Source organism: Heptranchias perlo, chromosome 12 (assembly GCF_035084215.1).
Source record: "Heptranchias perlo isolate sHepPer1 chromosome 12, sHepPer1.hap1, whole genome shotgun sequence".
Classification (NCBI taxonomy): domain Eukaryota; kingdom Metazoa; phylum Chordata; class Chondrichthyes; order Hexanchiformes; family Hexanchidae; genus Heptranchias; species Heptranchias perlo.
The window spans coordinates 62,807,482-62,834,839 of NC_090336.1; the positions used below are offsets into that span (position 1 = coordinate 62,807,482).

Here is a 27,358-nt window from a genome sequence, read left to right on the forward strand (position 1 = left end):
GGACCAACTGGGACAACTTGGGCCAAGAGACAAACTTACTGGCACTGCACCATTCCTTTAGGAACATAGGAACAGGAGGAGGTCATTCAGCCTCTCGAGCCTGCTCCGCCATTCAATTAGATCATGGCTGATCTGTATCCTAACTCCATTTAACTCTTGGTTCCCTAACCCTTAATACCCTTGACTAACAAAAATCTGTCAATCTCGGTTTTGAATTTTCAATTGACCCCCAGCCTCAACAGCTTTTGGGGGAGAGAGTTCCAGATTTCCACTCCCCTTTGTGTGAAGAAACTTCAGCCAGATTATTATCCAATAGTTGACATTAGATAGGTTGTGAGAACAATTAATAAAAATTGCATTCCCTCGCAGAATGCAATCCCAACACACATGACTAAAGTTCTGTGATGTTTGATCATTGTTTGATGCTGCAAATCGCATGCAAAGATTTTTTTTATTTTCTTACCCTGCAATAACTTTACTAACGAGGCATATCTCATTGAATTCTCAACTGTATATCCTGGGGATGCCATGTGTATGAAGAACTTTCGACCTCAACAAAAGGGATTGGGACTCTTAATCTGAAATTGTGTTTGGTGAGATAAGACTACAGTGGAAATCTCGACCCTCTTACATAGAATTACATAGAATTTCAAGCTCAGAAACAGGCCATTCAGCCCAACTGGTCTATGCCGGTGTTTATGCTCCACATGAGCCTCCTCCCACCCTACTTCATATAACCCTATCTGCATATCCTTCGATTCCTTTCTCCCTCATGTGTTTTCCTAGATTCCCCTTAAATGCATCTATGCTAGTCCCCTCAACCACTCCATGTGATGGCAAGTTCCTCATTCTAACCACTCTCTGAGTAAAGAAGTTTCTTCTGAATTCCTTGTTGGATTTATTATTGTTTATCTTATATGTATGGCCCCTAGTTCTGGTCTCCCCCACAAGTAGAAACACCTTCTCTACGTCTACTCTATCAAACCCTTTCATAATTTTAAAGACCTCTACCAGGTCACCCCTCAGTCTTCTCTCTTCTGGAGAAAAAAGCCCCAGCCTGCTCAATCTTGCCTGATAGTTATAACCTCTCAGTTCTGGTATTATCCTTGTGAATCTTTTCTGCACCTTCTCCAATGCCTCTCTATCCTTTTTGTAACATGGAGACCAGAACTGTATGCTGTACACCAAGTGTGGTCTAACCAAGATTCTTGTTTAATAAATCAGCCTTTAAATTCTCCTACTGCCTAGTTGCGACTAAGCTGACCTTTCTTGATAGCTTTTAAAACAGCTGGGATCATTTTACTTTGCGAAAACAACTGGAATCTATTGGTCCCTTGCTAAATTCACCATTTCCTGTGTACTGTTCACTGCGCAACCAATGTCCCTGTGTTCTAGTGAAATAGTTATCTGAGCTGATGATTATTTTCCCTTTAAAATAAATCATTGTGGTTACTGTAATTATTTAAGTAACCAAGGCAGATGCTTTGACCAGAGATATTACATCAATCTAAAGGAGCAGCCTCTTGATGGCCCAGTGTGGAAATGCATGGCCCACTGGGATGTTGATTCATACTGATCAGGGAGATCCCAGGTTCTAATCCCTGATCCGTATTGGATCTAGTGACCTCGGGTTGTGGGAACGCTACAACCAGCTTCATATCCCCAGGGTGGAGAAGGGAAAAATCAGCCGAGGTTGCCACACCTGATTGCCGTCCAGTGATACCTGCTGGAAGTGGATACGTGTGGACTTTGGCTACGATTAAGTTCAACCTTGGCTACGATCCTCTAACTGGCTGAAGAGCGTGCCAATAATGACGGTTCACCTCATGCCCCCTTGATAGAACTGGAGGGCTATCAGGTTATTTGTGCCATGCCTTTTTTTTTACTAAATTGCACAGCCAAGATCTCACATACTTTGGCTGTCCAACCTTTGAAATCTCACGATAACATTTCGATAAGTCTGTAACCCTGAAGGTAGAGGTGACACAAACTTTCTAGTGGTCATTTTAACCTATCCTGCTCGCTGGGAAAGTGACGGGATGAGATCAGTCACCCGATTTACATGCCATCTGATTTCACTCTCCGCTGACTACATATTTTAGAGAAGCGTAGACTTAGGGGTGATTTGATCAAGGTTTACAAGATGATGTAGGGACTAGATTGGTGTTTGTGTGGACCAATTGTTTCAACTGAATAGGTTCGGGAGGACCAGGGGGTCACATTTACAAGTTATGTAAGGGCAGATCTAGGTTGGGTGTTAGGTGGTTCTTCTTTTCCCAGCGAATAGTGGACCTCTGGAACAAGCTGCCGTCTTGTGTGGTGGACGCCGCTTCGCTGAATTCCTTCAAGCGAGAGCTGGACCTGTTATTGGCTGGGGCAGAGATCACCACGTACAAATGGTACGCACCTTGTAGCGTTAGTCAGGGCCAGAGTGGCCTCCTAGACTAGTTTCGACCATTAAAGGGGATTGGAAAGGAATTTTCCAGAATTTTCCCCCCCTAATTGGCCTGGGTTTTATGGCCTCTCCCAGAAGATTACATAGGAACATTACAGGAATAGGCCATTCAGCCCCTTGAGCCTGTTCCGCCATTCAATGAGATCATGGCTGATCTGTATCTTAACTCCATTTACCCACCATAACCCAATTACATGGCTCCGGGTTGGGGTGTGAGTGTCTGTATCATGATGCACGTGACGTCACAACTGGATGGGGCAGGCTGGATGGGGCAGGCTGGATGGGACAGGCTGGATGGGACAGGCTGGATGGGACAGGCTGGATGGGACAGGCCATATCCTGTCATTTTTCGTATCTGTGGTAAAATTGTGCAGTGGATCTGATTGTGTCAGTTTCCCGCTGGGCGGGTTGAGTTGGACTGAATCCTCTCTGCCTTTGTGGCTGCATTGATGCTTTGCACGGAGTCGCGAGGGGGCCCCACAAAACACCTAAACCCAAGGGACCGAATGACCCCGGGCCTCTCCCGTTGCGCTGTTGTAGATTTGGCGGTTGTTTTGGGGAAACAGTGTTTACGCGCATTAATGAGGTTTGCGTCAAGGTTACGGAAATGTAACTAATTAATCTGCAAATACGACAGCTGCTAATACTCAACAATCTCTGTCTTCTGATTTAGGATTAATCCACCAATGAGGCAACAGCACCAAGAACAGCCCGTTTCCCAAACTTCCAGGCCCCACAAAGTTCAAACAGGGCAAGCTAGCAAATAAGAAATTTAAACACAAATGCTCGCTGAACTAGATTGGCTCCCAGTCTAGCAATGCATTGATTTTAAAATTCTCATCCTTGTTTTCGAATCCCTCCATGGCCTCACCCCTCCCTATCTCTGTAACCTCCTCCAGCTCTAGAAACCTCCGAGATCTCAATGCTTCTCTTGCGGCCTCTTGCGCATTCCCGATTTTCATCGCTCCACCATTGGTGACCATGCTTTCAGCTGCCTAGGCCCTAACCTCGGGAATTCCCTCCCTAAACCTTTCCGCCTCTCCACCTCTCTCTCCTCCTTTAAGATGCTGCTTAAAACCTATCTCTTTGATCAAGCTTTTAGTCACATGCCCTAATATCTCCTTATGTGGATTGATGTCAAATTTTGTTGTGTGCAATGCTTTGGGATGTTTTACTACGTTAAAGGCGCTATATAAATGGCAAGTTGTTAAGTTGCCTGGGCCTTGCGGGGGTGGGTTAGCAAGGCTCGGGGGCAGGAGGGTGGATACCCCGGGAAAGGGGGTTGGGGGGGGAATGGATACCCTGGGGAAGGGGGGTGGGGATGGATACCCGGGGTGGGTGATGAAATTTATCTTTGCCGGCAGCGCAAAACGGACGATTGACTTGAATGGAGAATGCGAAGAGCGAATCTGGCACGGTTTACAAATGGGCTGCCAATCCGTTATTGTCCACTTTACGCAAAGACAAATTTCAACCCCCGCCGTAAAACTTCAGTTGCAGCATTGATGCGCATGCTGCTTCGATTTTAGTAGCGTGTCACTTAATGCTTGAGCCTTCAGTGTGTCAGCCGTGGCTCAGTTGGGTAACACTCTTGCCATTGAGTCAGAAGGTTTGTGGGTTTGAGCCGCACTCTAGAGACTTGAGCACAAAATTTAGGCTCAGTGCAGTACTGAGGGAGTGCTGCACTGTTGGAAGTGCCGTCTTTCGGAAAAGGTGTTAGACTAAGGCCCTGTCTGCCCTCTCAGCTGGATGTAAAAGACCCCACAGCAATATTTCAAAGAAGATCAGGGGAGGTCTCCTGGATGTCCTGGCCAATATTTATCCCTCAACCAACATCGCCAAAAACAGATAATTTGATCATTTTTATCATTGCTGTTTGTGGGACCTTGCTGTGCTCAAATTGGCTACTGCGTTTCTACATTACAACAGTGATTTCGAACTATCCAAACAGTTTACATTCATTGTCTTGTTATAGCATCAATTATTGCAGTAGATGACATATGATAAATGTATTGTGATCTTTTTCAATTGATGGGGCTGTAACTTGGATGGAGGTTGATGAGCTATCGGGAGCATCTCCTATCCCATTACGACTGCAATTAGTTACGCCTGACTTAATTTCTGCTGTTGTTTTAAACATCTAATTTAATAAGACTTTAATTATAGTAAAAACACAAATCCAGTGTCACTAATGTGAGGCAGTGAACATAACTGAATTAAATGGAGTCTCTTTAAAGAATTAGTGATACTTTGTAAGAGTTTGAAATTCTTGAGTCAAGATTTCTATTTATTTATATAAATTTATATGGTATCATAGTGGGTACAGCACAGGAGGAGGCCATTTGGCCCATCGTGCCTGTGCCGGCTCCTTGAAAGAGCTATCCAATTAGACCCACTCCCTGGCTCTTTCCCCATAGCCCAGTAAATTTTTTCCCTGCAAGTATTTATCCAATTCCCTTTTGTAACTTATTATTGAATCTGCTTCCCTTTCAGGCAGTGCATTCCAGATCATTACAACTCGCTGCATAAAAAAATGTTTCCTCATGTCACCTCTCGCTCTTTTGCCGATCACCTTAGATCTGTGTCCTCTGGTTACTTCTGCCACTGGAATCGGTTTCTCCTTACTCCAGTACTTCAAAAGCCTTCATGATTTTGAACACCTCACCTTACCCTCACCTTAACCTTCCCTGCTCTAAGGAGAACAACCCCAGCTTCTCCAGTGTCTCCACATAACTGAAGTCCCTCATCCCTAGTACTATTCGAATAGTATAATTTCAAAGTTTGCAGATGACACGAAACTTGGAAATGTCGTAAACAATGTGGGGGATAGTAACAGTAATTATACAAAAATTGTCATATTTTAATAATTTTTAATTTTTAAAAATCAAAGTATTTAAGGAAGCACATCATGTTGGCTGTGGACATGCTATTTAATACGGTAAAGCAATTTACACCAGCGGAAAGTTACTTTTCTATGCTGGGCTGTCAAGCAGATTCACCATGCAAAAACGAGATCTTTTTCCTCATTGGAAGGGAGGAAACATCGATGTAATGTGAAGTATTCATTTATTACCTCAACCATACCCTCTGCCTCCACAGGAAGATCTCCTTTTTGTCCCTAATTGTTCCCACTCTTCCTATGACTACCCTTTTAATATTCATATGTTTATAAAAGACTTTTGTTTCCCTTTTTTGTTAGCCACTAATCTATTTTCATACTCGCTCTTTGCCCCTCGAATTCCTTTTTTTAGATCTCCTCTGCACTTTCTGTATTCAGCCTGGTTCACTACTGTATTATGAACCTTACATTCATCATAAGCCTCCTTTTTCTGTTTCATTTTAATCTCTACATCTTTAGTCACCCAGGGAGCTCGAGCTTTGTAAGCCCTTCCTTTCCCCCTCTTAGGGATATGTCTACTCTGTACCCAAACCAACTCCTCCTTGAAGGCCTCCTGTTGTTCAATTACTGTTTTGCCTACCAATTTTTGATTCCAATTCACTTGGGCAATATCCCTTTTAACTCACTGAAATTTGCCCTCCTCCAGTTAAGAAGAAAGATCGAACTTGCATTTTTATAGCACCTTTCACAACCTCAGGATGTCCCAAAGTGCTTTATAGCCAGGTCCCACAAACAGCAATGTAATAGTGAGCAGGTAATCTGTTTTAGTGATGTTGGTTGAGGGATAAGTATAGGCCAGGACTCTGGGGAGAACTCCTTTGGTCTTCTTCGAAATAGTGCTATGGGATCTTTTACGTCCACCTGAGAGGGCAGATGAGGCCTTGGTTTAGTGTCTCATCTGAAAGACAGCACCTCCAACAGTGCAATACTTCCTCAGTACTGTCCCAAAATGAGTTACGTTTGAAGTGCAGTCACTGTTGCAATGTGGCAAACCTGGCATCCAATTTGTGCACAGCAAGGTCTCTCAAACAACATATGAATGAGTGACCAATTCATCTGTTTTTAGTGGTGTTGCTTGAGGGAGGAATGTTGGCCAGGACACCGGGGAGAACACTCAGCTCTTCTCTGAATAGAGTCGTGGGGTCTTTTATGCCCCAAATTAGATGGTGTGAAGTGGAAATCACTTTGTGCTGATAATAAACTGACAGAACCTTCAGTTTCATCTCAAGAACTCTGAGCTGCAGCTGCTTAGAATATCTGATCGATGCGAAAGGTAACCTTATAATACAAATAGATTCCAACTAGGAAATCGTGAGCACTCTAGTAATGACCTAACCAATCCCTCTCTAGAGAAGGATTGTCATTCAAGAACGCTGTCGGGAGCAACAACAACTTGCATTTATATAGCGCCTTTAACATAGCGAAAGGTCCCAAGGAGCTTCACAGGTGCGATTATCAGACAAAATTTGACAACGAGTCACATAAGGTGATATTAGGGCAGGTGACAAAAAGCTTGGTCAAAGAAGTAGGTTTTAAGGAGCGTCTCAAAGGAGGAGAGAGAGGTAGAGAGGTTTAGGGAGGGAACTCCAGAGCTTAGGGCTTGGGCAGATGAAGACCACCAATGGTCGAACAAAGAAAATCGGGGATGTGCAAGAGGCCAGAATTGGAGGAGCGCAGAGATCTCGGAGGGTTGTTGGGCTGGAAGAGTTTACAGAGATAGAGCAAAACTGAGATTCCATGGAACACTAATGTAAGCATTTACAATCATTATAAGAGCAACAATGACACCGTGTAATCCTTTATAACTAAAAGCTAAATTGGTTAATATTTGTTAAAAACACAGTGTTCACAAAGACAACTCCAAACGAGAGAACAAAAGCAAAATATTGTGGATGCTGGAAATCTGAAATAAGAACAGAAAATGCTGAAAACACTCAGCAGGTCAGGAGCATTTGTGAAGAGAGGAACAGAATTAAGTTTCAGGTTGATGACCTTTCATCAGCACTGGAAGATGTTAAGAGTTGAAGAGCTTTTAAACAAGTAAAGAGCCAGGGAAAAGGGGGGCAGGGAAAGAGAAAGAGAGAGAGGTGTTTGATAGGGTGGTGGGCAGGAATGATTAAATGACAAAAGGGATGATGGTGCAAGGCAAAAGGAGGTGATTATGAAACAAGTAAAGAAATGAAAGATGGGTCCAGAGGAGTGTAAGTGGTTACAGCAGAAAAGAGGCCATTTGGGCCATCTAGCTCATTCTAGCTCAAACCTACGATCCTTCACCTAACTACCTGTTGAATGACGTCTGAGTTTTTGCCTCCACTCCTCTACCCAAAGACCACTTCAAGCATTAATCACTCGCTACATGAAGGTGTTCTTCCTGACTCCAGCCCTGAACTTGCTTTCTCCCGGTTTCTGTACCTATGTCTCCTCATCCTGGAACAATGCTCAGGATCGACCTTTCCTATTCGGCATCAGGAGAAGACTGTGCTAACCAAGGTCAATAATTTCTTCCATTCGTTTAGGCCAAATAAAAAGCCATCGATAAAATGTGTCAACCTCACTATAATTACAGTGAGCTTTGTTGGTAAGTTGACTAATCCGAAAGTTTCTCTTCAAACTTGTGAACGGAACATGATTGCATTATCTCATCACTGCTTACTGGCTTCTATGACCTATGGAGTCAATGTTTTGAAGGGTTTTTTCGTTCTTGGGGTATGTTTTGATAACTCTGACTGATGCCCCCTTCATTTAGTATTAAAATATTGTGCTAATGTTAAAAGCAAAATACTGCAGATGCTGGAAAGCTGAAATAAAAACAGAAAATGCTGGAGAAGCTCAGCAAGTGAGGCAGCATCTGTGGAGAAAGAAACAGAGTTAATGTTTCAGGTCGACGACCTTTTGTCAGAACTGGAAGATGTTAAAGAGTTAAAGTTTTTAAGCAAATACAGAGGCAGGGAATGGGACGGGGGAGGGGAGGGGAGGACAAAAGGGAAGGTCTGTGATAAAGTAGAGGGCAAGAGTGATTAAATGACAAAAGGGATGATGGTGCAAGGCAAGGAGGGTGGTAATGGGACAGGTGAAGAAACAAAAGATGGGTTTAGAGGAGCTGTAAATGGCAACATCAGAACCATTAGCAGCACCTTCTGACCGAAAAAATGGGAGCAGTGGTTATGATCTGAAGTTATTGAAATCCATGTTGAGTCCGGAAGGTTGTAAAGTGCCTAATGGAAAGATGAGGTGCTGTTCCTCGAGCTTACGTTGAGCTTCATTAGAACAGTGGAAGAGGCCGAGGTCAGAGTGGAAGTGGGACAGGGAATTAAAATGGCAAGCGACCGGCAGGTCAGGGTCACGCTTGTGGACTGAGCGGAGGTGTTCAGCAAAGCGATCACCCAATCTGCATTTGGTTTCCCCAGTGTAGAGGAGGCCACATTGTGTGCAGCGAATACAGTGCACTAAATTGAAACAAGTACAGGTAAATCGCTGTTTCACCTGGAAGGAGTATTTGGGAAGAGAGGAGGTGAAGGGGCAGGTGTTGCATCTCCTACACAAGGTGCCGTGGGGAGGAGAGCGGGTTTTGGGGGTGATGGAAGAGTGGACCAGGGTGTCGCGGAGGGAGCAGTCCTTTTGGAATTCTGAAAGGGAGGGGAGGTGAAGATGTGTTTGCTGGTGGGATCGCGCTGGAGGTGGCGGAAATGGCAGAGGATGATATGTTGAATGTGGAGGCTGGTGGGGTGGAAGGTGAGGACAAGAGGGACCCGATCATGGTTCTGGGAGGGAAGGGAAGGGGTGAGGGCAGAAATGAGGGAACTAGGATGGACACGGTCGAGGGCCTGTCAACTACAGTGGAGGGGAATCCTCAGTTGAGGAAAATGGAAGACATATTGGAAGTATTGGTGTGGAAGGTGGCATCGTCGGAACAGAGCAGCGAATACAGTACACTAAATTGAAAGAAGTACAAGTAAACCGTTGCTTCATCTGGAAGGAGTGTTTGGGGCCCTGGACGGAGAAACTGGGAGAAGGGAATAGAGTCTTTACAGGAAGCAGGGTGGGAGGAAGTGTAATCAAGGTAGCTGTCGGAGTCGGTAGACTTATAGTAGGTATTGGTTGACAGCCTCTCCCCAGCAATGGAGATAGAGAAGTCAAGGAAGGGAAGGGAAGAGTCGGAGATGACCATGAAACGGTGAGGGAAGGGTGGAAATTGGAAGCAAAGTTGATGAAATTTTCCAGTTGTGCTAATATAGTGGGTTTGTGCAAAGTGTGTTCAGCTTTCAACCTGATTTAATTTAAATTTGGCTTTTTACTCCTCTGACCTCTGACGATTGTGTGATGTCAGTTTCTATCCATCATTGGCTTGTCTTATTGAAGTTATAGTGAATTGCTTTTGCTTTTGGAAGTAGCTCTTAATATTCCCCCGATTGGTTGCGGCCAATCCCTAAAAAATCCAGCTCTTGGAGCCGCTGGACGGGGGAGAGGGAGGGACCAGGGGAGGGACCAGGGGGAGGGGGAGGGGGAGGGGCCAGGGAGAACATGAGGGTGCGGGGGAGGGACCAGGGAGAGCACGAGGGGGAGGGCCCAGGGAGAGCACAAGGGGGAGGGGGAGGGACCAGGGAGAGCACGAGGAGGAGGGGGAGGGACCAGGGAGAGCACGAGGGGGAGGGGGAGGGACCAGGGAGAGCACGAGGCGGAGGGGGAGGGACCAGGGAGAGCACGAGGGGGAGGAGGAGGGACCAGGGAGAGCACGAGGGGGAGCACGAGGGGGAGGGACCATGGTGAGCATGAGGGGGAGGGGCCAGGGAGAGCATGAGAGGGAGGGGCCAGGGAGAGCGCAAGGGGGAGGGACCAGGGAGAGAACGAGCGGGTGGGAGAGGGACCAGGGAGAGAACGAGCGGGTGGGAGAGGGACCAGGGAGAGAACGAGCGGGTGGGACGAGGGATGACAGGGCCCATGGAGAATGCTGGCAAACCACTGTTCTACACAGTGTAGGAAATAGGGGTCAATGATTAAGGGAACTCCGAACACACAATGATCAGATGCATTCTCATCACTCCATTCCCTGGATGGCTAAGTTTCAATGTCGAGTGTCTGCAGCTTCAAAGTGTTAAAATCATTGAAAAATAAGATGATCAAGTTGCCTAAAGTAGCAGTGGGCATCGCGGGCATTTTTAAAACGTGACTTCACACCTGGCCAGATTTCTACGACACCCAGTACCAACAAGGTGATGTTGTACAGAGCCTTGGTCAGACCCGATCTGGAGTATTGTGTTCAGTTCTGGGCACCGTACCTTAGGAAGGATGTATTGGCCTTGGAGGGGGTGCAGCACAGATTCACCAGAATGATACTGGGGCTAAGAAATAAAGAAAGAAAGAACTTGTATTTATATAGCGCCTTTCACAACCTCAGGATGTCCCAAAGCGCTTTACAGCCAATGGAGTACTTTTGAAATGTAATCACTGTTGTTAAATTATGAGGACAGGTTGGATAAACTTGGCTTGAATTCCCTTGAGTTTAGAAGATTGAGGGCTGATCTGATCGAGGTGTTTAAAATGTTGAAAGGATTCGATAGGGTAGATATGGAGAAACTATTTCCTCTGCTTGGAGGAATTAAGAATGAGGGGACTTAATCTTAAAATTAGAGCTGGGCCGTTCAGGAGCGATATCAGGAAGTACTTTTTCACACAAAGAGTTGTAGAAATCTGGAACTCTCTCCCCAAAAGGCTGTTGAGGCTGGGGGTCAATTGGAGCTTTCAAGTCTGAGATAGCTCCATTTTTGTGAGGTAGGGTTAGGAATTGAAATGGAGCAAAGTCGGGTAAGTGGAGTTGAGGTACAGGTCAGCCATGATTTAATTGAATGGCAAAACAGGCTCAGTGGGCTGAATGGCCTCCTCCTGTTCCTAATGTGCCTTTATTCCTACAAAAAAGTAATATGAGACAATCCCTTGAGTTGGGGGGGGGGGCTTTTATCATTTAACATTAGATCATTCAAGAGACAAAACAGGACCTAATTCCAAACTTACATTGCCACTTTCATGTCAGTGCACACCCAAAACTGCTTTGCACTGATATGAAAATGGTACCATAACCATACCTTAATACGTTGTTAATCGGACTCAAGTGAGACATCATTGAACTCATCATTACTATCCTAATGTTAAGATAACTTGATCATTATGTGACCTCTAATGACCTATGCCCCTACCAAAATGCATTGTAACTAACCGCAGTTCCTGCAAAGAATACATTAAAAAAAAATTTAATTAATGTGACGGTGTCGGTATTAGGACCGCTGCTCTTTTTGATGACCTGGGTTTGGGTAGAGGGGGCATAATTTCAAAATTTGCAGATGGCATAAAACTTGGAAATGTGTTAAACGGTGAGAAGGATAATAACAGACTTCAGGAGGACATAGACAGGTTGGTGGAATGGGCAGACAGATGGCAGATGACATTTAATGCAGAGAAGTGTGATGTATTTTGGGAGGAAGAATGAAGTGAGGCAAAATAAATTAAATGGTACAGTTTTAAAGGGGGTGCAGGAACAGAGAGACCTTTGAAGGTGGCAGGAAAAGTTGAGAAGGCTGTTAAAAAAGCATACGGGATCCTTGGTTTTATAAATAGAAGCACAGAGTACAAAAGCAAGGAAGTTATGGTAAACCTTTATCAATCACTGGTTAAGCCCCAGCTGGAATATTGTATTCAATTCTGGGCACCTCACTTTAGGAAGGATGTCAAGGCCTTGGAGAGGGTGCAGAGGAGATTTACTAGAATGGTACCAGGGACTTCAGTTGAGTGAACAGACTGGAGAACCTGAGATTGTTCTCCTTAGAACGGAGAAGATTAAGGGGAGATTTAATAAAAGTGTTCAAAATTACATGGGGTTTTGATAGGCAGAGTAGATAGGCAGAAACTGTTTCCACTGGCAGGAGGGTCGGTAACCAGAGGACACAGATTTACGATAATCGGCAAAAGAACCAGAGGGGAGATGAGGAGAATTTTTTTTTTTATGCAGCGAATTATGATGATCTGGATTGCACTGCCTGAAAGGGCAGAGGAAGCAGATTCAGTAGTAACTTTCAAAAGGGAATTGGATAAATACCTGAAAAGGAAAAATATGCAGTGCCAATGGGAAAAAGTATTGGAGTGGGACTAATTGGATAGCTATTTCCAAGAGCTGGCACAGGCACGATGGGCCGAATAGCCTCCTTCTGAGCTGTATGCTTCTAAATCCAATGGGGTTGACTTTCACCTTCGCAGTCTGGATGAATTATTAATGAAGCAGATTCCCAGCCCATTATAGAACCCGCCTAATTTTCATTCCATTGCTTTCATACTGGTTCATCACTAACAGAGATTCTCCAGCCAAAACATTAACCTGTGTTTTTTTTTATCTCTTTGCCAATACTGTGTATTTCCAGCATTTGCTGATTTTTATCTTAATTGCAGCAATTCAAAATGAATCTAGGCCTCCTTTATCCTTGGAAAAGTATCAATTGTTCAGGATTATTATATGGTATCTCAAACTTCCTGTCCTCCTCCTCTCTCAAAGACACTGGCTCACACTGAGATGTAAGAGTAAATGTTGCGATGCACACACAACTGGTAAAGTCTCATGCATTGCATAATCACAGCCCAGGATTTCCCATCCATTGGTTTCCACAGATGCTGGATACCCTTGAGAAAACAAAAGTTGCATTTTAGCACCTTATCATATCCTCAGTATGTCCCAAAGCACTTTACAACGAATGAATTGTTTTTGAAATGTAGTCACTGTTGTGTAGACAAACACAGCAGTCAATTGCGCAAGGTCTCATTAATAGCAAATACCTAATCAATAAATTTTTGGTGGTGATGGTTAAGAAAGGAATATTGGCCAGGACACCAGTGAGAACTCCCCTGCTCTGCTTCGAATATTGCCATGGGATTTTAACGTCCACCTAAGAGGGCAGATGGTTTAACATCTGCATCTAAAAGGCAGGACCTCAGTACTGTACCAGAGTGTCAGCCTAGATTTTGTACTTAAGTCCCTGGAGTAGGGCTTGAACCCACAACCTTTGTGATTTATAAGGTGCAAGTGCTACCAACTGAGCCGCAGCTGATACTATATTTAGACTATTTCCCTGCAGGTCTACTTAAGGTTACCTAGTGCGTGTATATCTTTCATATAGTGAAAGTCTTCCTGCGTGTACTTCCCATTGTGTAACACTTACTGTAACTCTCAGGACTTTTTCCATTACACTTTTGCTGTCAAACTTTGTTAATTGGCACAAAGTACAACAGCAGCAAATCAGAAGTGAAGAGACAAGGAACGTATAAATCAAACGTTAAGAGGGGGGTTAGGAAACAGCCATTAAGAAATTATGAAAGATACTGAAAACAACCATTTCAGAATACCATTTAGGAGAACCTACCAATAAAGAAAGAAAATGGTGAATCAATCTAATTACTCAAAACATCTTTTTTAAAAGAAAAATAAAAAATCATTGGCCATTTTTCCTCAGTAACTGAAATTTCTATTGTCCAAAAAAAGATTTCAAACAAAATAAAAACATTTTAAAAAAATACTTATTTCACATAACATGATTACATTTACCTACTGAATTGTCTTTGAATATTTTTCTTTTTTTTTATTCGTTCATGGGATGTGGGCGTCATTGGCGAGGCCAGCATTTATTGCCCATCCCTAATTGCCCTTGAGAAGGTGGTGGTGAGCCGCCTTCTTGAACCGCTGCAGTCCGTGTGGTGAAGGTTCTCCCACAGTGTTGTTAGGAAGGGTGTATTCACTTAAAGCCTCAGCATTTCCCCAAAAGTTTATATTTCATGATATTTTGCCCAGCGCTATGACTCTGGTAGCTGAAGCTATACCTGGCAGTCTAAGCATGTATATTTTGCAGTTTCCCAGGAAGCATCAACAGCATTTAATCAGCGTTACTGGAAAATTGTTTTTCTTCAGCCTCCAATACCACCTGTTTGGCTGTTTCTCCAACACTATTTGACAAAAAGCTGGAGCACAAATTTCAAAAGCTTTATTCAGGAAAAGTTTATTCAGGTTTGTTTTAAAACTGTATGAGAAACAGATCTCAAATATGACAGACTTTAGTGATGATAAGCTTACTATAGCTTTTGTTTATTTTCAAAAATGATTCCGCTTGTGGGGGAATCCAAAACTAGGGGTCATAAAGATAAGATAGTCACCAGTAAATCCAATAAGGAATTCTGGAGAAACTTCTTTACCCAGACATTGGTTAGAATGTGGAACTTGCTACCACATGGAGTAGTTGAGTCGAATAGCGTAGATGCATTTAAAGACAAGCTAGATAAGCACATGAGGGAGAAAGGAATAGAAGGATATGCTGATAGGGTTAAACGAAGTAGGGTGGGGGGAGGCTCATGTGGAGCATAAACACTGGCATAGACCAATTGGGCCGAATGGCCTGTTTCTGTGCTGTAAATTCTATGTAATTCTATTTTCCTTAGTGGAAAAGAGAAATTTTGTCTCTGTGCATAACAATATTTTAATTTGTGAATACAAACTGTTTGAGTCTGTTTTCAATCAAATACTTAAATAAAAGTTATTAACTAAATGTTATTGATTTAGAAATCATATCAAGTTGAAAGAGATCGATAGAGAGACGGGATAGACGGACACTATTTACATCTAAGGATGGTTTACATAAGATTTGTTAATATTGCTGCTGTAGATGAATAAAATTCTAATAACTTGTTGTTGAGTGGAAATATCAGGAGCTGTGTGAGGTCATTTTTTAAAATTAACCCAACAACAACATAAACCATTTTGTTGTTCTCAGGTTTTAATTTTTAAAAAGAAGTGCTTTGGGACTCATCTCAGATAAATAATGTGCTTAAGAAAATTTCTGAAAGTGTTGATATTTGACAAGAAGACTGGACATTGACAAAGAAGGTTGCTCACAAGCCCCACCCCCCATAAAGCAATTCAAGGGGGATCAAATTTCCACTTGTTTCCGCTAATTTTGCGCCCAGATTCCAGCGCAACCCAGGCAGAATCGCCCGAACCAGCGCAAAAGATCGGGGGGGGGGGGGGAATCTTAAACATAAGTGAGTTACGCCCAAAACTACTTACGCTCGTGTTTTCCGCAATCTTTTCCGCTGATTTAAGATTCAATTCACCTGGATCAGGCCCCGCCCACAAAACAGGCCACGCCTCCCCCAGGTCGAGATCATGAGATTCCGCCAATTGCGCTGGTTCGGGAAGCTCTTCAAATTACGATCATTTTCTTAGGCTCACAGGCACTAGTCGGCATGTTTTAAAAGTTTTTACATATCAAAAAATATTTAATTTACTAAGAAACTGTCTAATGTACACCAATGAAACTATTAAATGGTTCAGTATAGTTTTTAAAGTCATTTTTCAGTGATTTTAAATCAAGTTATTAACAGGTGGAGGACTGGACACTTTTATTAAAAATGCTTATTTTTGTGATAAACCCATTTTCAGCGGTATTAATAAAACTGCACCAGGTTACCACTCTTAAATCAAGGAATACTTTTTAATGGAAAGAATAAAAAATGAAACGATAACATTATATTACATTGCCGGATCGTGCTGGTTCATGGGAGATTTTATGTTTGTGATTATGAAAATGAAATTTAGCAGAAAATTGAAGCGTAACCTAACCTGCTCAATTTCGAGCGCATTTTGAGTGCAACTCCACGACTGCACCCAAAACGGAAACTTTACCCCAAGAAGCACTGACTGAATTTTACCCAGTTAAAGATGACATTTTATTAAAGCAACCATCTGTTTATCTATAGTTCCAGGCAGGCACAGAGCAAAATATGTATGTTTATTTATGCAGCTGTGATATTTATTTATGTAAAGAAAACTGTGCTTCTCCAGGAAACCAATCACAAAACAATTAATTCAATGTTTGCAGAGATCTGATAGAAACTTAGTTGTCGGGTCAGGTGTTTGGACCTGTAATGACAGTAGGCGCGACCACCTTTGATTAATTAATTAACCGAGCAGGCTCCAGAAAGTGCCAGTGGCTTTGGACGGGTGAGCCCCTGGAGGAGGGGAGTGGGACCCTGGATGGAGGAAATGGCATCAAAAGCTAGGTGACTTAAATCTTGAATTCGTCAATGGCAACCTGCAAGGGGCGATGTAGCCGGAGTACAGAACAAGTCGACAAAAGAGTAATGATGGACAGTCTGGGGAGGAGTGGAGGGTAATCATAGGAGGTCACACCAGTGCCCTCCCTCCCCTCTCCCACTGCTTACAGTCAACCAGTGAGCAAAACCCCACATTTACCCCCAGCCGCACCCCCTACCCCGATCCTTCCCTTCTCCACATAGCAGCCAAAGCATGGACACCCCACCCCTCCTCCCCATGCTGCCAAACTCCAGCATTCCCCCCCCCACTGGTTGCAAATCAGAACCAAGACTCCAATCCCGGTGCTACCAAAGCCCAGGACCACCCTCAAGTTCTGCTAAATCCTCTCGCAGTGCTACTGAACACCAGGTACTGATTCCTAATTGGGTACATCAGGGAAACAGGAATAGACCATTCACCCCTTCGAGCCTGCTCTGCCATTCAATTAAATCACAGCTGATCTGTACCACAACTCCATTTACCCACATTTGCTCCATATCCTTTGATACCCTTGCCCAACAAAAATATATCATGAAGGCTAATTTGCTTTAATTCCAATAAATAAAAATAAAATACGAAGGTAAAACACTTATTTGTGAATAATCAAGACCGTTAATTTTAAATTTCCATAGAACAATGAACAGTGGGAGAATTTAATCCCATAAACACTGATTAAAAATCCAATTCTAATCAGGATGTGACTTGTTGTGGGGGGAGGGGGGTGAGGTGATATCTGTCTGCGCCAATAGCAGGAAATGGGTGATGCCGAATCAGCAGCCCGTTTTACATTGCGCCTAATTTTCTTTTCCAGTGAAGCCGAGGAAGCCGGACATGGTGTAAAACGGACTGCTGCCTCACCGTTTGCTTGTTTTGCACTCGTACCAACTTACCAACGAACACCAATTTCAGCCCCCCCCCCCCGATTCGGTCATTGGATATTCACGGCTCCGATAATATTAGCGCCAATATTGTGGACCCAGCCTCTGATTCATCAGCATCATAGGAAAATCCATCTGTTTGCCTTTTCCTGCGAGGGGCACCCCCTGCTGGGAGGGTGGAGTCAGCTCTGTTGTGCATTCAATGGTGGAACTGATGCAGAGACCGTGTCAACATTTAACAATGTTGAAGGAGAGAGGGATGAAGGGATATGGGAACAAGGCATGTACACAGTATTAGGACTACTGCTTGTGTGGAGGATAAACCCACAGGGAATGGTTCTTAGTGCTGGCTCAGTGGGTAGTGCCCTCACCTCTGAGGTCAGAAGGTTGTGGGTTCTTAATCGCACTCTCCACACTCCAGAGACTTAAGCGTGAAATCCAAGCTAACACTCCCAGTGCTGTATCTGCCAGAGGTGCCATCTTTCAGAGGAGATGTTAAACTGCGGACCCATCTGCCCTCTTAGAAGGATGTAAAAGATCCAATGATTCTATTTTGAAGAAGAGCAAGGGAGTTCTCCCTGGTGTTCTAGCCAACATTTATCCTTCAACCAACATCACTAAAACCAATTATCTGGTCATCGTCTCATTGCTCTTTGTGGGATCTTGCTGTGCGCAAATTGGCTCCTACATTACAACAGTGACCACATTTCAGAAGTATTTCATTGACGCCCATTTAAGATGCTCTATAAATTCAAGTTCGTTCTTTCTTTGGGTCGAATGCCCTATTTCCATGTTGTAATTTCTGTGTAATTTTATCTGACCCCCGCATTATTATAAAACAGGGTCTCTCTCACTGTGAGCAATGCCACAGGGAGATCTATGCATGTGTGTGTATATATTTTTTTTATTCGTTCATGGGATGTGGGCGTCGCTGGCAAGGCCAGTATTTATTGGCCATCACTAATTGCCCTTGAGAGGGTGGTGGTGAGCCGCCTTCTTGAACCACTGCAGTCCGTGTGGTGAAGGTTCTCCCGCAGTGCTGCTGGGAAGGGAGTTCCGGGATTTTGACCCAGCGACAATGAAGGAACGGCGATATATTTCCAAGTCGGGATGGTGTGTGACTTGGAGGGGAACGTGCAGGTGGTGTTGTTCCCATGCGCCTGTTGCCCTTGTCCTTCTCGCCCTTGTCCTTCTAGGTGGTAGAGGTCGCAGGTTTGGGAGGTGCTGTCCAAGAAGCCTTGGCGAATTGCTGCAGTGCATCTTGTAGATGGTACACATTGCAGCCACGGTGCACCGGTGGTGGATGGGGTGCCAATCAAGTGGGCTGCTTTGTCTTGGATGGTGTCGAGCGTCTCGAGTGCTATTGGAGCTGCACTCATCCAGGCAAGTGGAGAGTATTCCATCACATTCTTGACTTGTGCCTTGTAGATGGTGGAAAGTCTTTGGGGAGTCAGGAGGTGAGTCACTCACTGTAGAATACCCAGCCTCTGACCTGCTCTTGTAGCCACAGAATCCCCCACCTCTTGTAGGTGGGGGATTCTGCGATGGTAATACCATTGAATGTCAAGAGGAGATGGCTAGACTCTCTCTCTTGTTGGAGATGATGTGGAGATGCTGGTGATGGACTGGGGTGGACAAATGTAAGGAATCTTACAACACCAGGTTATAGTCCAACAATTTTATTTTAAAATCACAAGCTTTCGGAGATTATCTCCTTCGGCAGGTGAGTGAGTGACGAAGGAGGTAATCTCTGAAAGCTTGTGATTTTAAAATAAAATTGTTGGACTATAACCTGGTGTTGTAAGATTCCTTACATTTGTTGGAGATGGTCATTGCCTGGCACTTGTCTGGCGCGAATGTTACTTGCCACTTATCAGCCCAAGCCTGGATGTTGTCCAGGTCTTGCTGCATGTGAACATGGACTGCTTCATTATCTGAGGGTTGTGAATGGAACTGAACACTGTGCAATCATCAGTGAACATCCCCATTTCTGACCTTATGATGGAGGGAAGGTCATTGATGAAGCAGCTGAAGATGGTTGGGCCTAGGACACTGCCCTGAGGAACTCCTGCAGCAATGTCCTGGGGCTGAGATGATTGGCCTCCAACAACCACTACCATCTTCCTTTGTGCTTAGTATGACTCCAGCCGTTATGTACATATATAACACATACACCCTATAGATATATCAGTGCACACACCCTGTAGATATAAGAGTATATACACACTCTATAGATATATCATTGCACACTCTTATAGATATACCATTGCACACTCCATAGATATATAAGTCTACACCCTATAGATATTTCAATATGCACACATCCTATATATGTATATATATATCTCAATATACACACACACCAATGCAAACACTATATATCTATTTAAAGTTGAAGTCAGTTTTAGAACTCAATCGCTGTTTTTACAGTCCAGCATTAGTCCACTGGCGCCAAACTAGTGCAATGTATATCCGCAGTCCGAGTCTGTGAAGCGGATTGAGACTGCCTTCAGTTACAGGTTCTGGAATAATTGGGAACCTTCATTGAGTGTTCAATGTCTGTTTATTTGCACTGTAAACATAAAGCAATCTTTAAAAATAAATAATCGTGGAGTTGTTTTTAATTTACTCGCTATCTTTTAATCTTGAGCGCTGCCTCGGGTGATTTTTGCAACGGGGGCACGAGTATCTTGTCCGCACACTGAAAGAAGTAAAAATATTATGATTTACATAATTACTGAGGAGCGGTTCGGGCAGGACTGACCGTCCTTGGTTTCGGACAGAAAGGCTTGCCTAAGGGATCAAGTCTTGTTGAAATACACAAGAACACGTTTGTGTAAAAAAACACACAAGGCAAGGTTAACTCTCTAACGTGTCATTCATCGGATCTGATCAACAAACAGCACTTGGAATTCGCAGTATCAAGTATTGTGCGGACAAATTGCCGGGAAATCTCCCGCTGAAAGCTAATTATATCCGTCCCCCGAGTCTTGCATCGTGCCTGCTCCCAAAGCTGATTTAGAAATTTTAAGAAAGAACTTTGCCCCCAAAAGTACTGCGGAGTTTCCGTTCTCTCTGGACTAAATGAGGCAGCATCTCGGCTCTGTTTCTGTGTCATTTTTTTAATGTTTGTTGGCTAACCCAGGTTTGCAATGTAGAATCATAGGCTGCCATTCGGCCCATCGCGCCTGTGCTGACTCTTTGAAAGAGCTGTCCAATTAGTTCCATTTTCCCCTGTCCTTTTCCCATAGCCCTGCAATTTTCCTCCCTTCAAGTATTTATCCAATACCCCTTTGAAAGTTACTATTGAATCTGCTTCCACCGCCCTTTCAGGCAGCGCATCTCAGATCATAATACCTCGCTGTGTTAAAAAAAAAGTCTCATCTGACTTCTGTCATTTTTTTTTGCATTTTGCTGACATTTTTGAGTTAAGATGTGTCTTGGCCCCGGTGCGTTTGGTGGACAAATCTTTGCAAAAGCCGAAAAGAAATGAACGTTTCCCACATTTGCAAGTAACTTTTATTTTTTTGGCGGCTCTTTAATAATTCCGCGCTCTCTCTTGTCTGCACCTCACCCCCACTTTCTTTTTTTTAAATGTAACTATAGACGTTTTGTCTCACTCGCCCAGCTTGTTGAAAAGTTTTTGTGTGTGTGTGTTTGTGTGGAGTATTTCAGAGACATGCAATTCGTATATTTAACCAGTGTCTTGGAAACGGTGGGAGAACTGGAAAGGAGCAAAGCGTCGCTTGTCTGCTTTCTGATATTCCTCTCAATTTCCTTCCCCCTCCCAAAGAAAACCCCCCTCCTATCCCATCCCTCCCCTGTGTCAGTCGTCAGGCTAATTGTCAATATGGGCTGTCCAGTCTCAAGATTCTGTGGGAGTTAAACGAGCGGACGGTCGAGTCGTGCCAGATAACTGTGTGTGTTGCACCAGTGGTGAGAAAGGGATCGCAGGTCTGGGGCTTTTTTTCTTTTTTTGGGGTGGTGTTACACAGTCACAAGTGAAACCGACTTCAGCAGCTGTGATATTGAACGGGGTCTGGTCAATTTCACAAGAGTTGGAACATTCCGACAGGCAGCACTTTATATATATTGTGTGTGTGTGTCTATTTCAGCTGCAGATGAGAGTTAAGACACCAGAGAGAGGAAAGAACAAGGCACACACATCCACACACACGATGGACTCCTCTCTCCGCTTCCTCGCTCTCCTCCTCTCCCTTCCTGCGGTGACCGGCTCCTTTTACGACGAAAGCACGGTCACCGACGGATACTGTAACCGGATCGTTAGGTCTCAGGGCAGCCGAAGGGACGGGAACACCGGCTTCAGCCTTCGGATTGAAGGGAGTCCCGAATTTTACACCCCAGGCAGCACATACCGAGGTAAGTAAAACATGTTCTGTAATCTGTCCACAATCCAGGCGGTCCCAGCATGAAACAGACTGTTATCTCTCTCCCAGGGATTATTTCAAGGGTCCCTGCTAAGTGTCTTTGGACTGATTTTCTCCATAAACACAAATCCCATCCTGTTAAGTTTTTTTTAATGTGCTTTTTTTGTTGTATTAAGTGCGCCCGCCTAACTCAGCAGAAAATTTGAAATCTACGCTAACTTTACAGATGCTGCATCTGGTGTGTTTCTTTTTCTCCTCTCGCTAATTATTTTTTTTCTCTTTCATCTCCAGTCACCCTCTCGGCCACAGTTCCCTCCTATTTCCGTGGCTTCACCCTCATAGCTCTCAAGGAAGGAGAGGACGGCGACAGAGAGGATGAATACGCTGGGAACTTTCAGGTAGGACAACACACACCGCCCCTTCCTCCTCCCCCCACTCTAAACCTCCTGTCCTCCCCCTCCCCCCAGCACATCCCGGAATGATAAAGGTAAACTAATAAACGGCTAAACCAAGTCACCTTTCAGATAGAGGTGACATTTGTCTGCCAGGCAGGGATGATAAGGGCGAATATGTGACTTTGAGCAGAACAATTATTTCCTAATGATGGCACAGAGAGCCGTCAGTCAATAGCTCACAGGCGTAGTCTGTGTGTGGGGCTCTCACTTACAATGTACAGTATCTTGCAAATTAATTCTGGTAGATTTTTTGATGCGTTAATGTGGCTGTGTGTGTGTATCTATATGTGTGTGTGTATCTGTGTATATCTGTGTGTGGTGTGTGTGTCTCTGTATGTATATCTGTGTGTGGTGTGTATGTATCTATGTGTGTGTGCATCTGTGTGTATATCTGAGTATGGTGTGTGTATCTATGTGTGTGTATATCTGAGTGTGTGTATATCTGAGTGTGGTGTGTATCTATGTATGTGTGTGTACATATCTATGTATATGTATATCTGTGTGTGTGTATATCTATGTGTGTGTATCTATGTGTGTGTGTATCTATGTGTGTGAGTGTGAAGAGGGCTGGATGCAAAAAATCCTGTGAACAAAGTCATTTCTAAATCAAGCTTCCAAACTGGAGCCAACATATAATCCACGTTCACAGTTATCGTGCAGAGTCGCTTCCCTGAATCACCATTCAGTAAAACCTTTGGTTTGCAGAGTCATTATTGGGAGGGTTGAAATAATTTAAAATTGGGGTATCTTTGAACAAAGAAAAAATCCAATGGTGTCTTTATTTAGTTTATTTTTCTTCTCTTGCTATCTCCCATATATTATACATCTAACAATGCTGTAAGTCTGTGCTGTGCTATTTTGTAGACTGTACTAGTTTAATCTTGCTCGGTTCAAATTATTTGGTAGTTCTTTTATTTAAGGATTGAATTTCCTCTTTTCTGCGTTATTTATTTTATTTAACTCAATTGATTGGATAATTCAAAAAAAAGCTCAAGAAATGACTTTGAATGATCAGGACTTCAAATGGATTCAGACCGTGTCACACTTCTGTGTGTCTTATTCTTTTATTCCTTTCTACACAGTGCTGAGTGCTTATCTCAAGTCAGAATTAGGGATTAAGGCATCCATTTAGCTGTGAAAGTTTTGTAGCATTGCAATGCATCTTAGGATACATCAGCGTTCAATGAGATTTGGTGAAAGCCACATATAGCTAGCTGTATATTTAAGTCTGTGCAGAGATTTGTTGAGGTGGATGGAGAGTATAGGTTATAACCTTGATCTTGTGAATACTGTTTTCATATATATTTACATGGAACACATGCTGTGGGATATTAGTGTATGGATACTTAATGCGTTCTCTCTCTCTCTCTTCGCTATCTTAGCAGAGGAATTACATGATTTATTTTAAACAGGTTCACACCTCTGCTGATATTGCAGAGCATTGAATTTCAGGTGAACTTATTAAGAATCCTTATGCTAGTGTCTCGTTTGATTTTGTTTTCTTCATACACATTTTCGGGATATGGGCGTCGCTAGCAGGGTCAGCATTTATTGCTCGTCCCTCGTTGCCCCTTGAGAAGGTGGTGATGGGCCTTCTTCTTGAACCGCTGCAGTCCGTGTAGTGAAGGTTCTCCCACAGTGCTGTTATGTCGGGGGTTCCAGGATTTTGACCCAGCAACAATGAAGTAACGGCCGATATATGTCCAAGTCGGGATGGTGTGTGGCTTGGAGGGGAACTTGAATGTGATGGTGTTCCCATGCACCTGCTGGCCTTGTCCTTCTAAGTGGTGGAGGTTGTGGGTCTAGGAGGTGCTGTCGAAGAAGCCCAAGATTTCAGGGTGATTTGTGTATAATATACAAGTCTATATGATAACAGAAGTCAGCTGATCAATGTCACATGGTTTATACCCTCCATGCAATCTAAGTGCACCCTTAAAGATATAATTATGTGTCTACGGCAATACCTTATTGGCTTTATTCCATTTTAATTGCTGATGCATGACAGCAACTCTAATTGGAGGATGGATTTAGGTGTCCAATCTATCAATCATTTAATCTTGCTAGAAATATGAATGATTACACCCCTTAAAAATCTATTCATTGATTGCTTTATCCAACATGAATATTGCACAACACCTGAGAATATGTAATCCAGTCACTGCAGTGCATATTAATGCAGTTTGTATCTGCATGTTGATTCGTAATCTGATGTAATTAAAGTTTGTTCCTGCAAGTTAATATTTAACCAAGCTGCTGTCAGCTATGGCTCAGTGGGTAGCACTATCACCTCTGCTATCATGAAGGTTATGGGTTCAAGTCTCACTCCAGAGACTTAAAACACATAATCCATGTTGACACTCCCACTGCAGTACTAAGAGAGTGCTACACTGGTGGAGGTGCTGTTTTTCAGATGGGATGTTAAACTGAGGCTCCCATCTGTCCTCTCAGTGGGACGTAAAATATCCTGGGGTACTATTTTGAAGAAGAGCAGCGGAGTTCTCCCTGGTGACCTGGCGAATATTTATCCCTCAACCGACATCACTGATAAAACCAAATTATTTAGTCGTTTGCCTCATTGCTGTTTGTGGGATCTTGCTGTGCACAAATTGGCTGTCACATTTCCTACATTACAACAGTAACTACACTTCAATAAAGTACTTCATTGGCTGTAAAACGCTTTGGGACGTCCTGAGGTCAGCCTAACCTCGGTGGTGAGCAAACTATTGGAAAAAATTCTGAGAGACAGTATTAATCGTCATTTAGAAAGGCACGAATTAATCAAAGACAGTCAGCATGGATTTGTTAAGGGAAGGTCATGTCTGATTAACCTGATTGAATTTTTTGAGGAGGTAACAAGGAGGGTCGATGAGGGCAGGGTGTTTGATGTAGTCTACATGGCTTTTAGCAAGGCTTTTGACAAGGTCCACATGGCAGACTGGTTAAAAAAGTACAAGCCCATGGGATCCAAGGGAAAGTGACAAGTTGGATCCAAAATTGGCTCAGTGGCAGGAAGCAAAGGGTAATAGTCGATGGGTGTTTTTGTGACTGGAACGCTGTTTCCAGTGGGGTTCCGCAGGGCTCAGTACTACGTCCATTATTTTTTGTAGTTATATACTAATGATTTGAACTTAAATGTAGGGGGCATGATTAAGAAGCTTGCTGATGATACAAAAGTTGGCCGTGTGGTTGATAGTGAGGAAGAAAGCTGTAGACTGCAGGAAGATATCAATGGACTGGTCAGGTGGGCAGGAAAGTGGCAAATGGAATTCAATCTGGAGAAGAGTGAAGTAAAGCATTTGGGGAGAGCAAACAAGGCAAGGGAATACACCAATAAATGGGAGGACGCTGAGAGGTGTAGAGGAACAGAGGGACCTTGGAGTGCATGTCCACAGATCCCTGAAGGTAGCAGGATAGGTAGATAAGGTGGTTAAGAAGGCATATGTGATACTTTCCTTTATTAGTCGAAGCATAGAATACAAGAGCAGAAAGGTTATGTTAGAACTCTATGAAACATTAGTTAGGCCACAGCTAGAGGACAGTTCTGGTCACCACAGGAAAGATGTGATTGCACTAGAGAGGGTACAAAGGAGATTTACGAGGATGTTGCCAGGACTGGAAAATTTTAGCTATGAGGAAAGATTGGCTAGGCTGGGGTTGTTTTCTTTGGAACGAAGGAGGCTGAGGGGAGATTTAATTGAGGTGTATAGAATTATGATGGGACTGGATAGAGTGGATAGGGAGGACCTATTTCCCTTAGCGGAGAGGTCAATAACCATGGGGCATAGATTTAAAATAATTGGTAGAAGGATTAGAGGGGAGCTGAAGAGAAATGTTTTCACCCAGAGGGAGGTGGGGGTCTGGAACTCACTGCCTGAAAGGGTGTAGAGGCAGAAACCCTCAACTCATTTAAAAAGTACTTGGATATGCGCTTGAGGTGCCGTAACCTACAGGGCTACGGACCAAGAGCTGGAAAGTGGGATTAGGCTGGTTGGCTCTTTTTTGGCTGGCACAGACATGATGGGCCGAATGGCCTCCTTCTGTGCCGTAAATTTCTATGATATATATAAATGCAACCTCTTTGTTTAACTAACAATGTCTCTCTTCCCCCTGCTCTATATCCAGATCATTGACCATGAGGACACGCAGTTTATGACAAACTGCCCGTACGCTGTCACGGAAAGCACCCCCAGGAGACGGACACGCATCCAGGTCTTTTGGACAGCACCCCTCGCTGGTTCAGGCTGCGTTATATTGAAGTAAGTTACATCATACTTCAGTGACGAATTGGGGGGAGTCCAGCGGGGCGTGAACCCTGCAGCTTCATGCAGAACTTCGAGAGAATTGTGAGACCAAGCCTGAGGTGCTGCAATATAAACTGGCCAACGATTGTGTTTACATAGGAATTGCGAGACGAATAAAAGCGCAAGGTCCATCTAGTTTGACTTCTACCATCCCAGTAGTCGCATGGTGGAACAATAATGGAGTTGTTGACTAATCATAGCAATCAATCTCCAACAGACCCAGACATGTTTAAAGAAAGAACTTGCATTTATTTAGCGCCTTTCATGACCCAAAGCACTTTACAGCCAATGAAGTACTTTTGAAGTGTAGTCACTGTTGTAATGTAGGAAACGTGGCAGCCAATTTGCGCACAGCAAGGTCCCACAAACAGCAATGTGATAAAGATCAGATAATCTGTTTTAGTGATGTTGGTTGAGGGATAAATATCGACCAAGACACCAGGGGGATCTCCCCTGCTCTTCTTCGAAATAGTGGCATGAGATCTTTTATGTCCACCTGAGAAGGCAGACGGGGCCTTAGTTTAACGTCTGATCCAAAGGACGGCACCTCCGACAATGTGGAACTGAAGTGTCGGCCTAGGTTATATGTTCAAGTCTTTGGAGTGGGACTTGAACCCATACCCTTCTGACTCAGTGGAAAGGGTGCTACCTATTGAGCCACAGCTGACTCCTGCTCATAGTCTTTGCGTTCATTGAATAAGAAGTTTGTAATTTTATTACTCACTTTTCCCTCGCACAGCAAGCTGCACAGATCTGATATCAAACCCGACACACCTCCAGCGTTCCCCAGGCATTCTACATTAGATGAGTACACAGTTTTACTGTTTAGACTGGGAAAAAATGTGGTCAGATTGAGTAAGATA

General features: G+C 43.7%; 1 protein-coding gene across 2 annotated transcripts in view; it reads left to right on the forward strand.

Moving 5' to 3' along the window:
- The first annotated feature begins 21,071 nt into the window (after positions 1–21,071).
- The window catches only part of spon1b (spondin 1b), a 467,163-nt gene continuing 460,876 nt past the window's right edge, over positions 21,072–27,358 (forward strand). Inside the window, exons 1-4 of one of the 2 annotated variants that reach the window (XM_067994217.1) lie at positions 21,072–21,305; positions 21,467–21,731; positions 22,031–22,137; positions 26,317–26,450. In XM_067994217.1, the coding sequence (XP_067850318.1) occupies positions 21,473–21,731; positions 22,031–22,137; positions 26,317–26,450 (500 nt within the window). In that variant the 5' untranslated portion in view covers positions 21,072–21,305; positions 21,467–21,472. Of the gene's footprint in view, positions 21,732–22,030; positions 22,138–26,316; positions 26,451–27,358 lie in introns of both variants that reach the window. The other variant, XM_067994218.1, reaches the window with a different exon arrangement.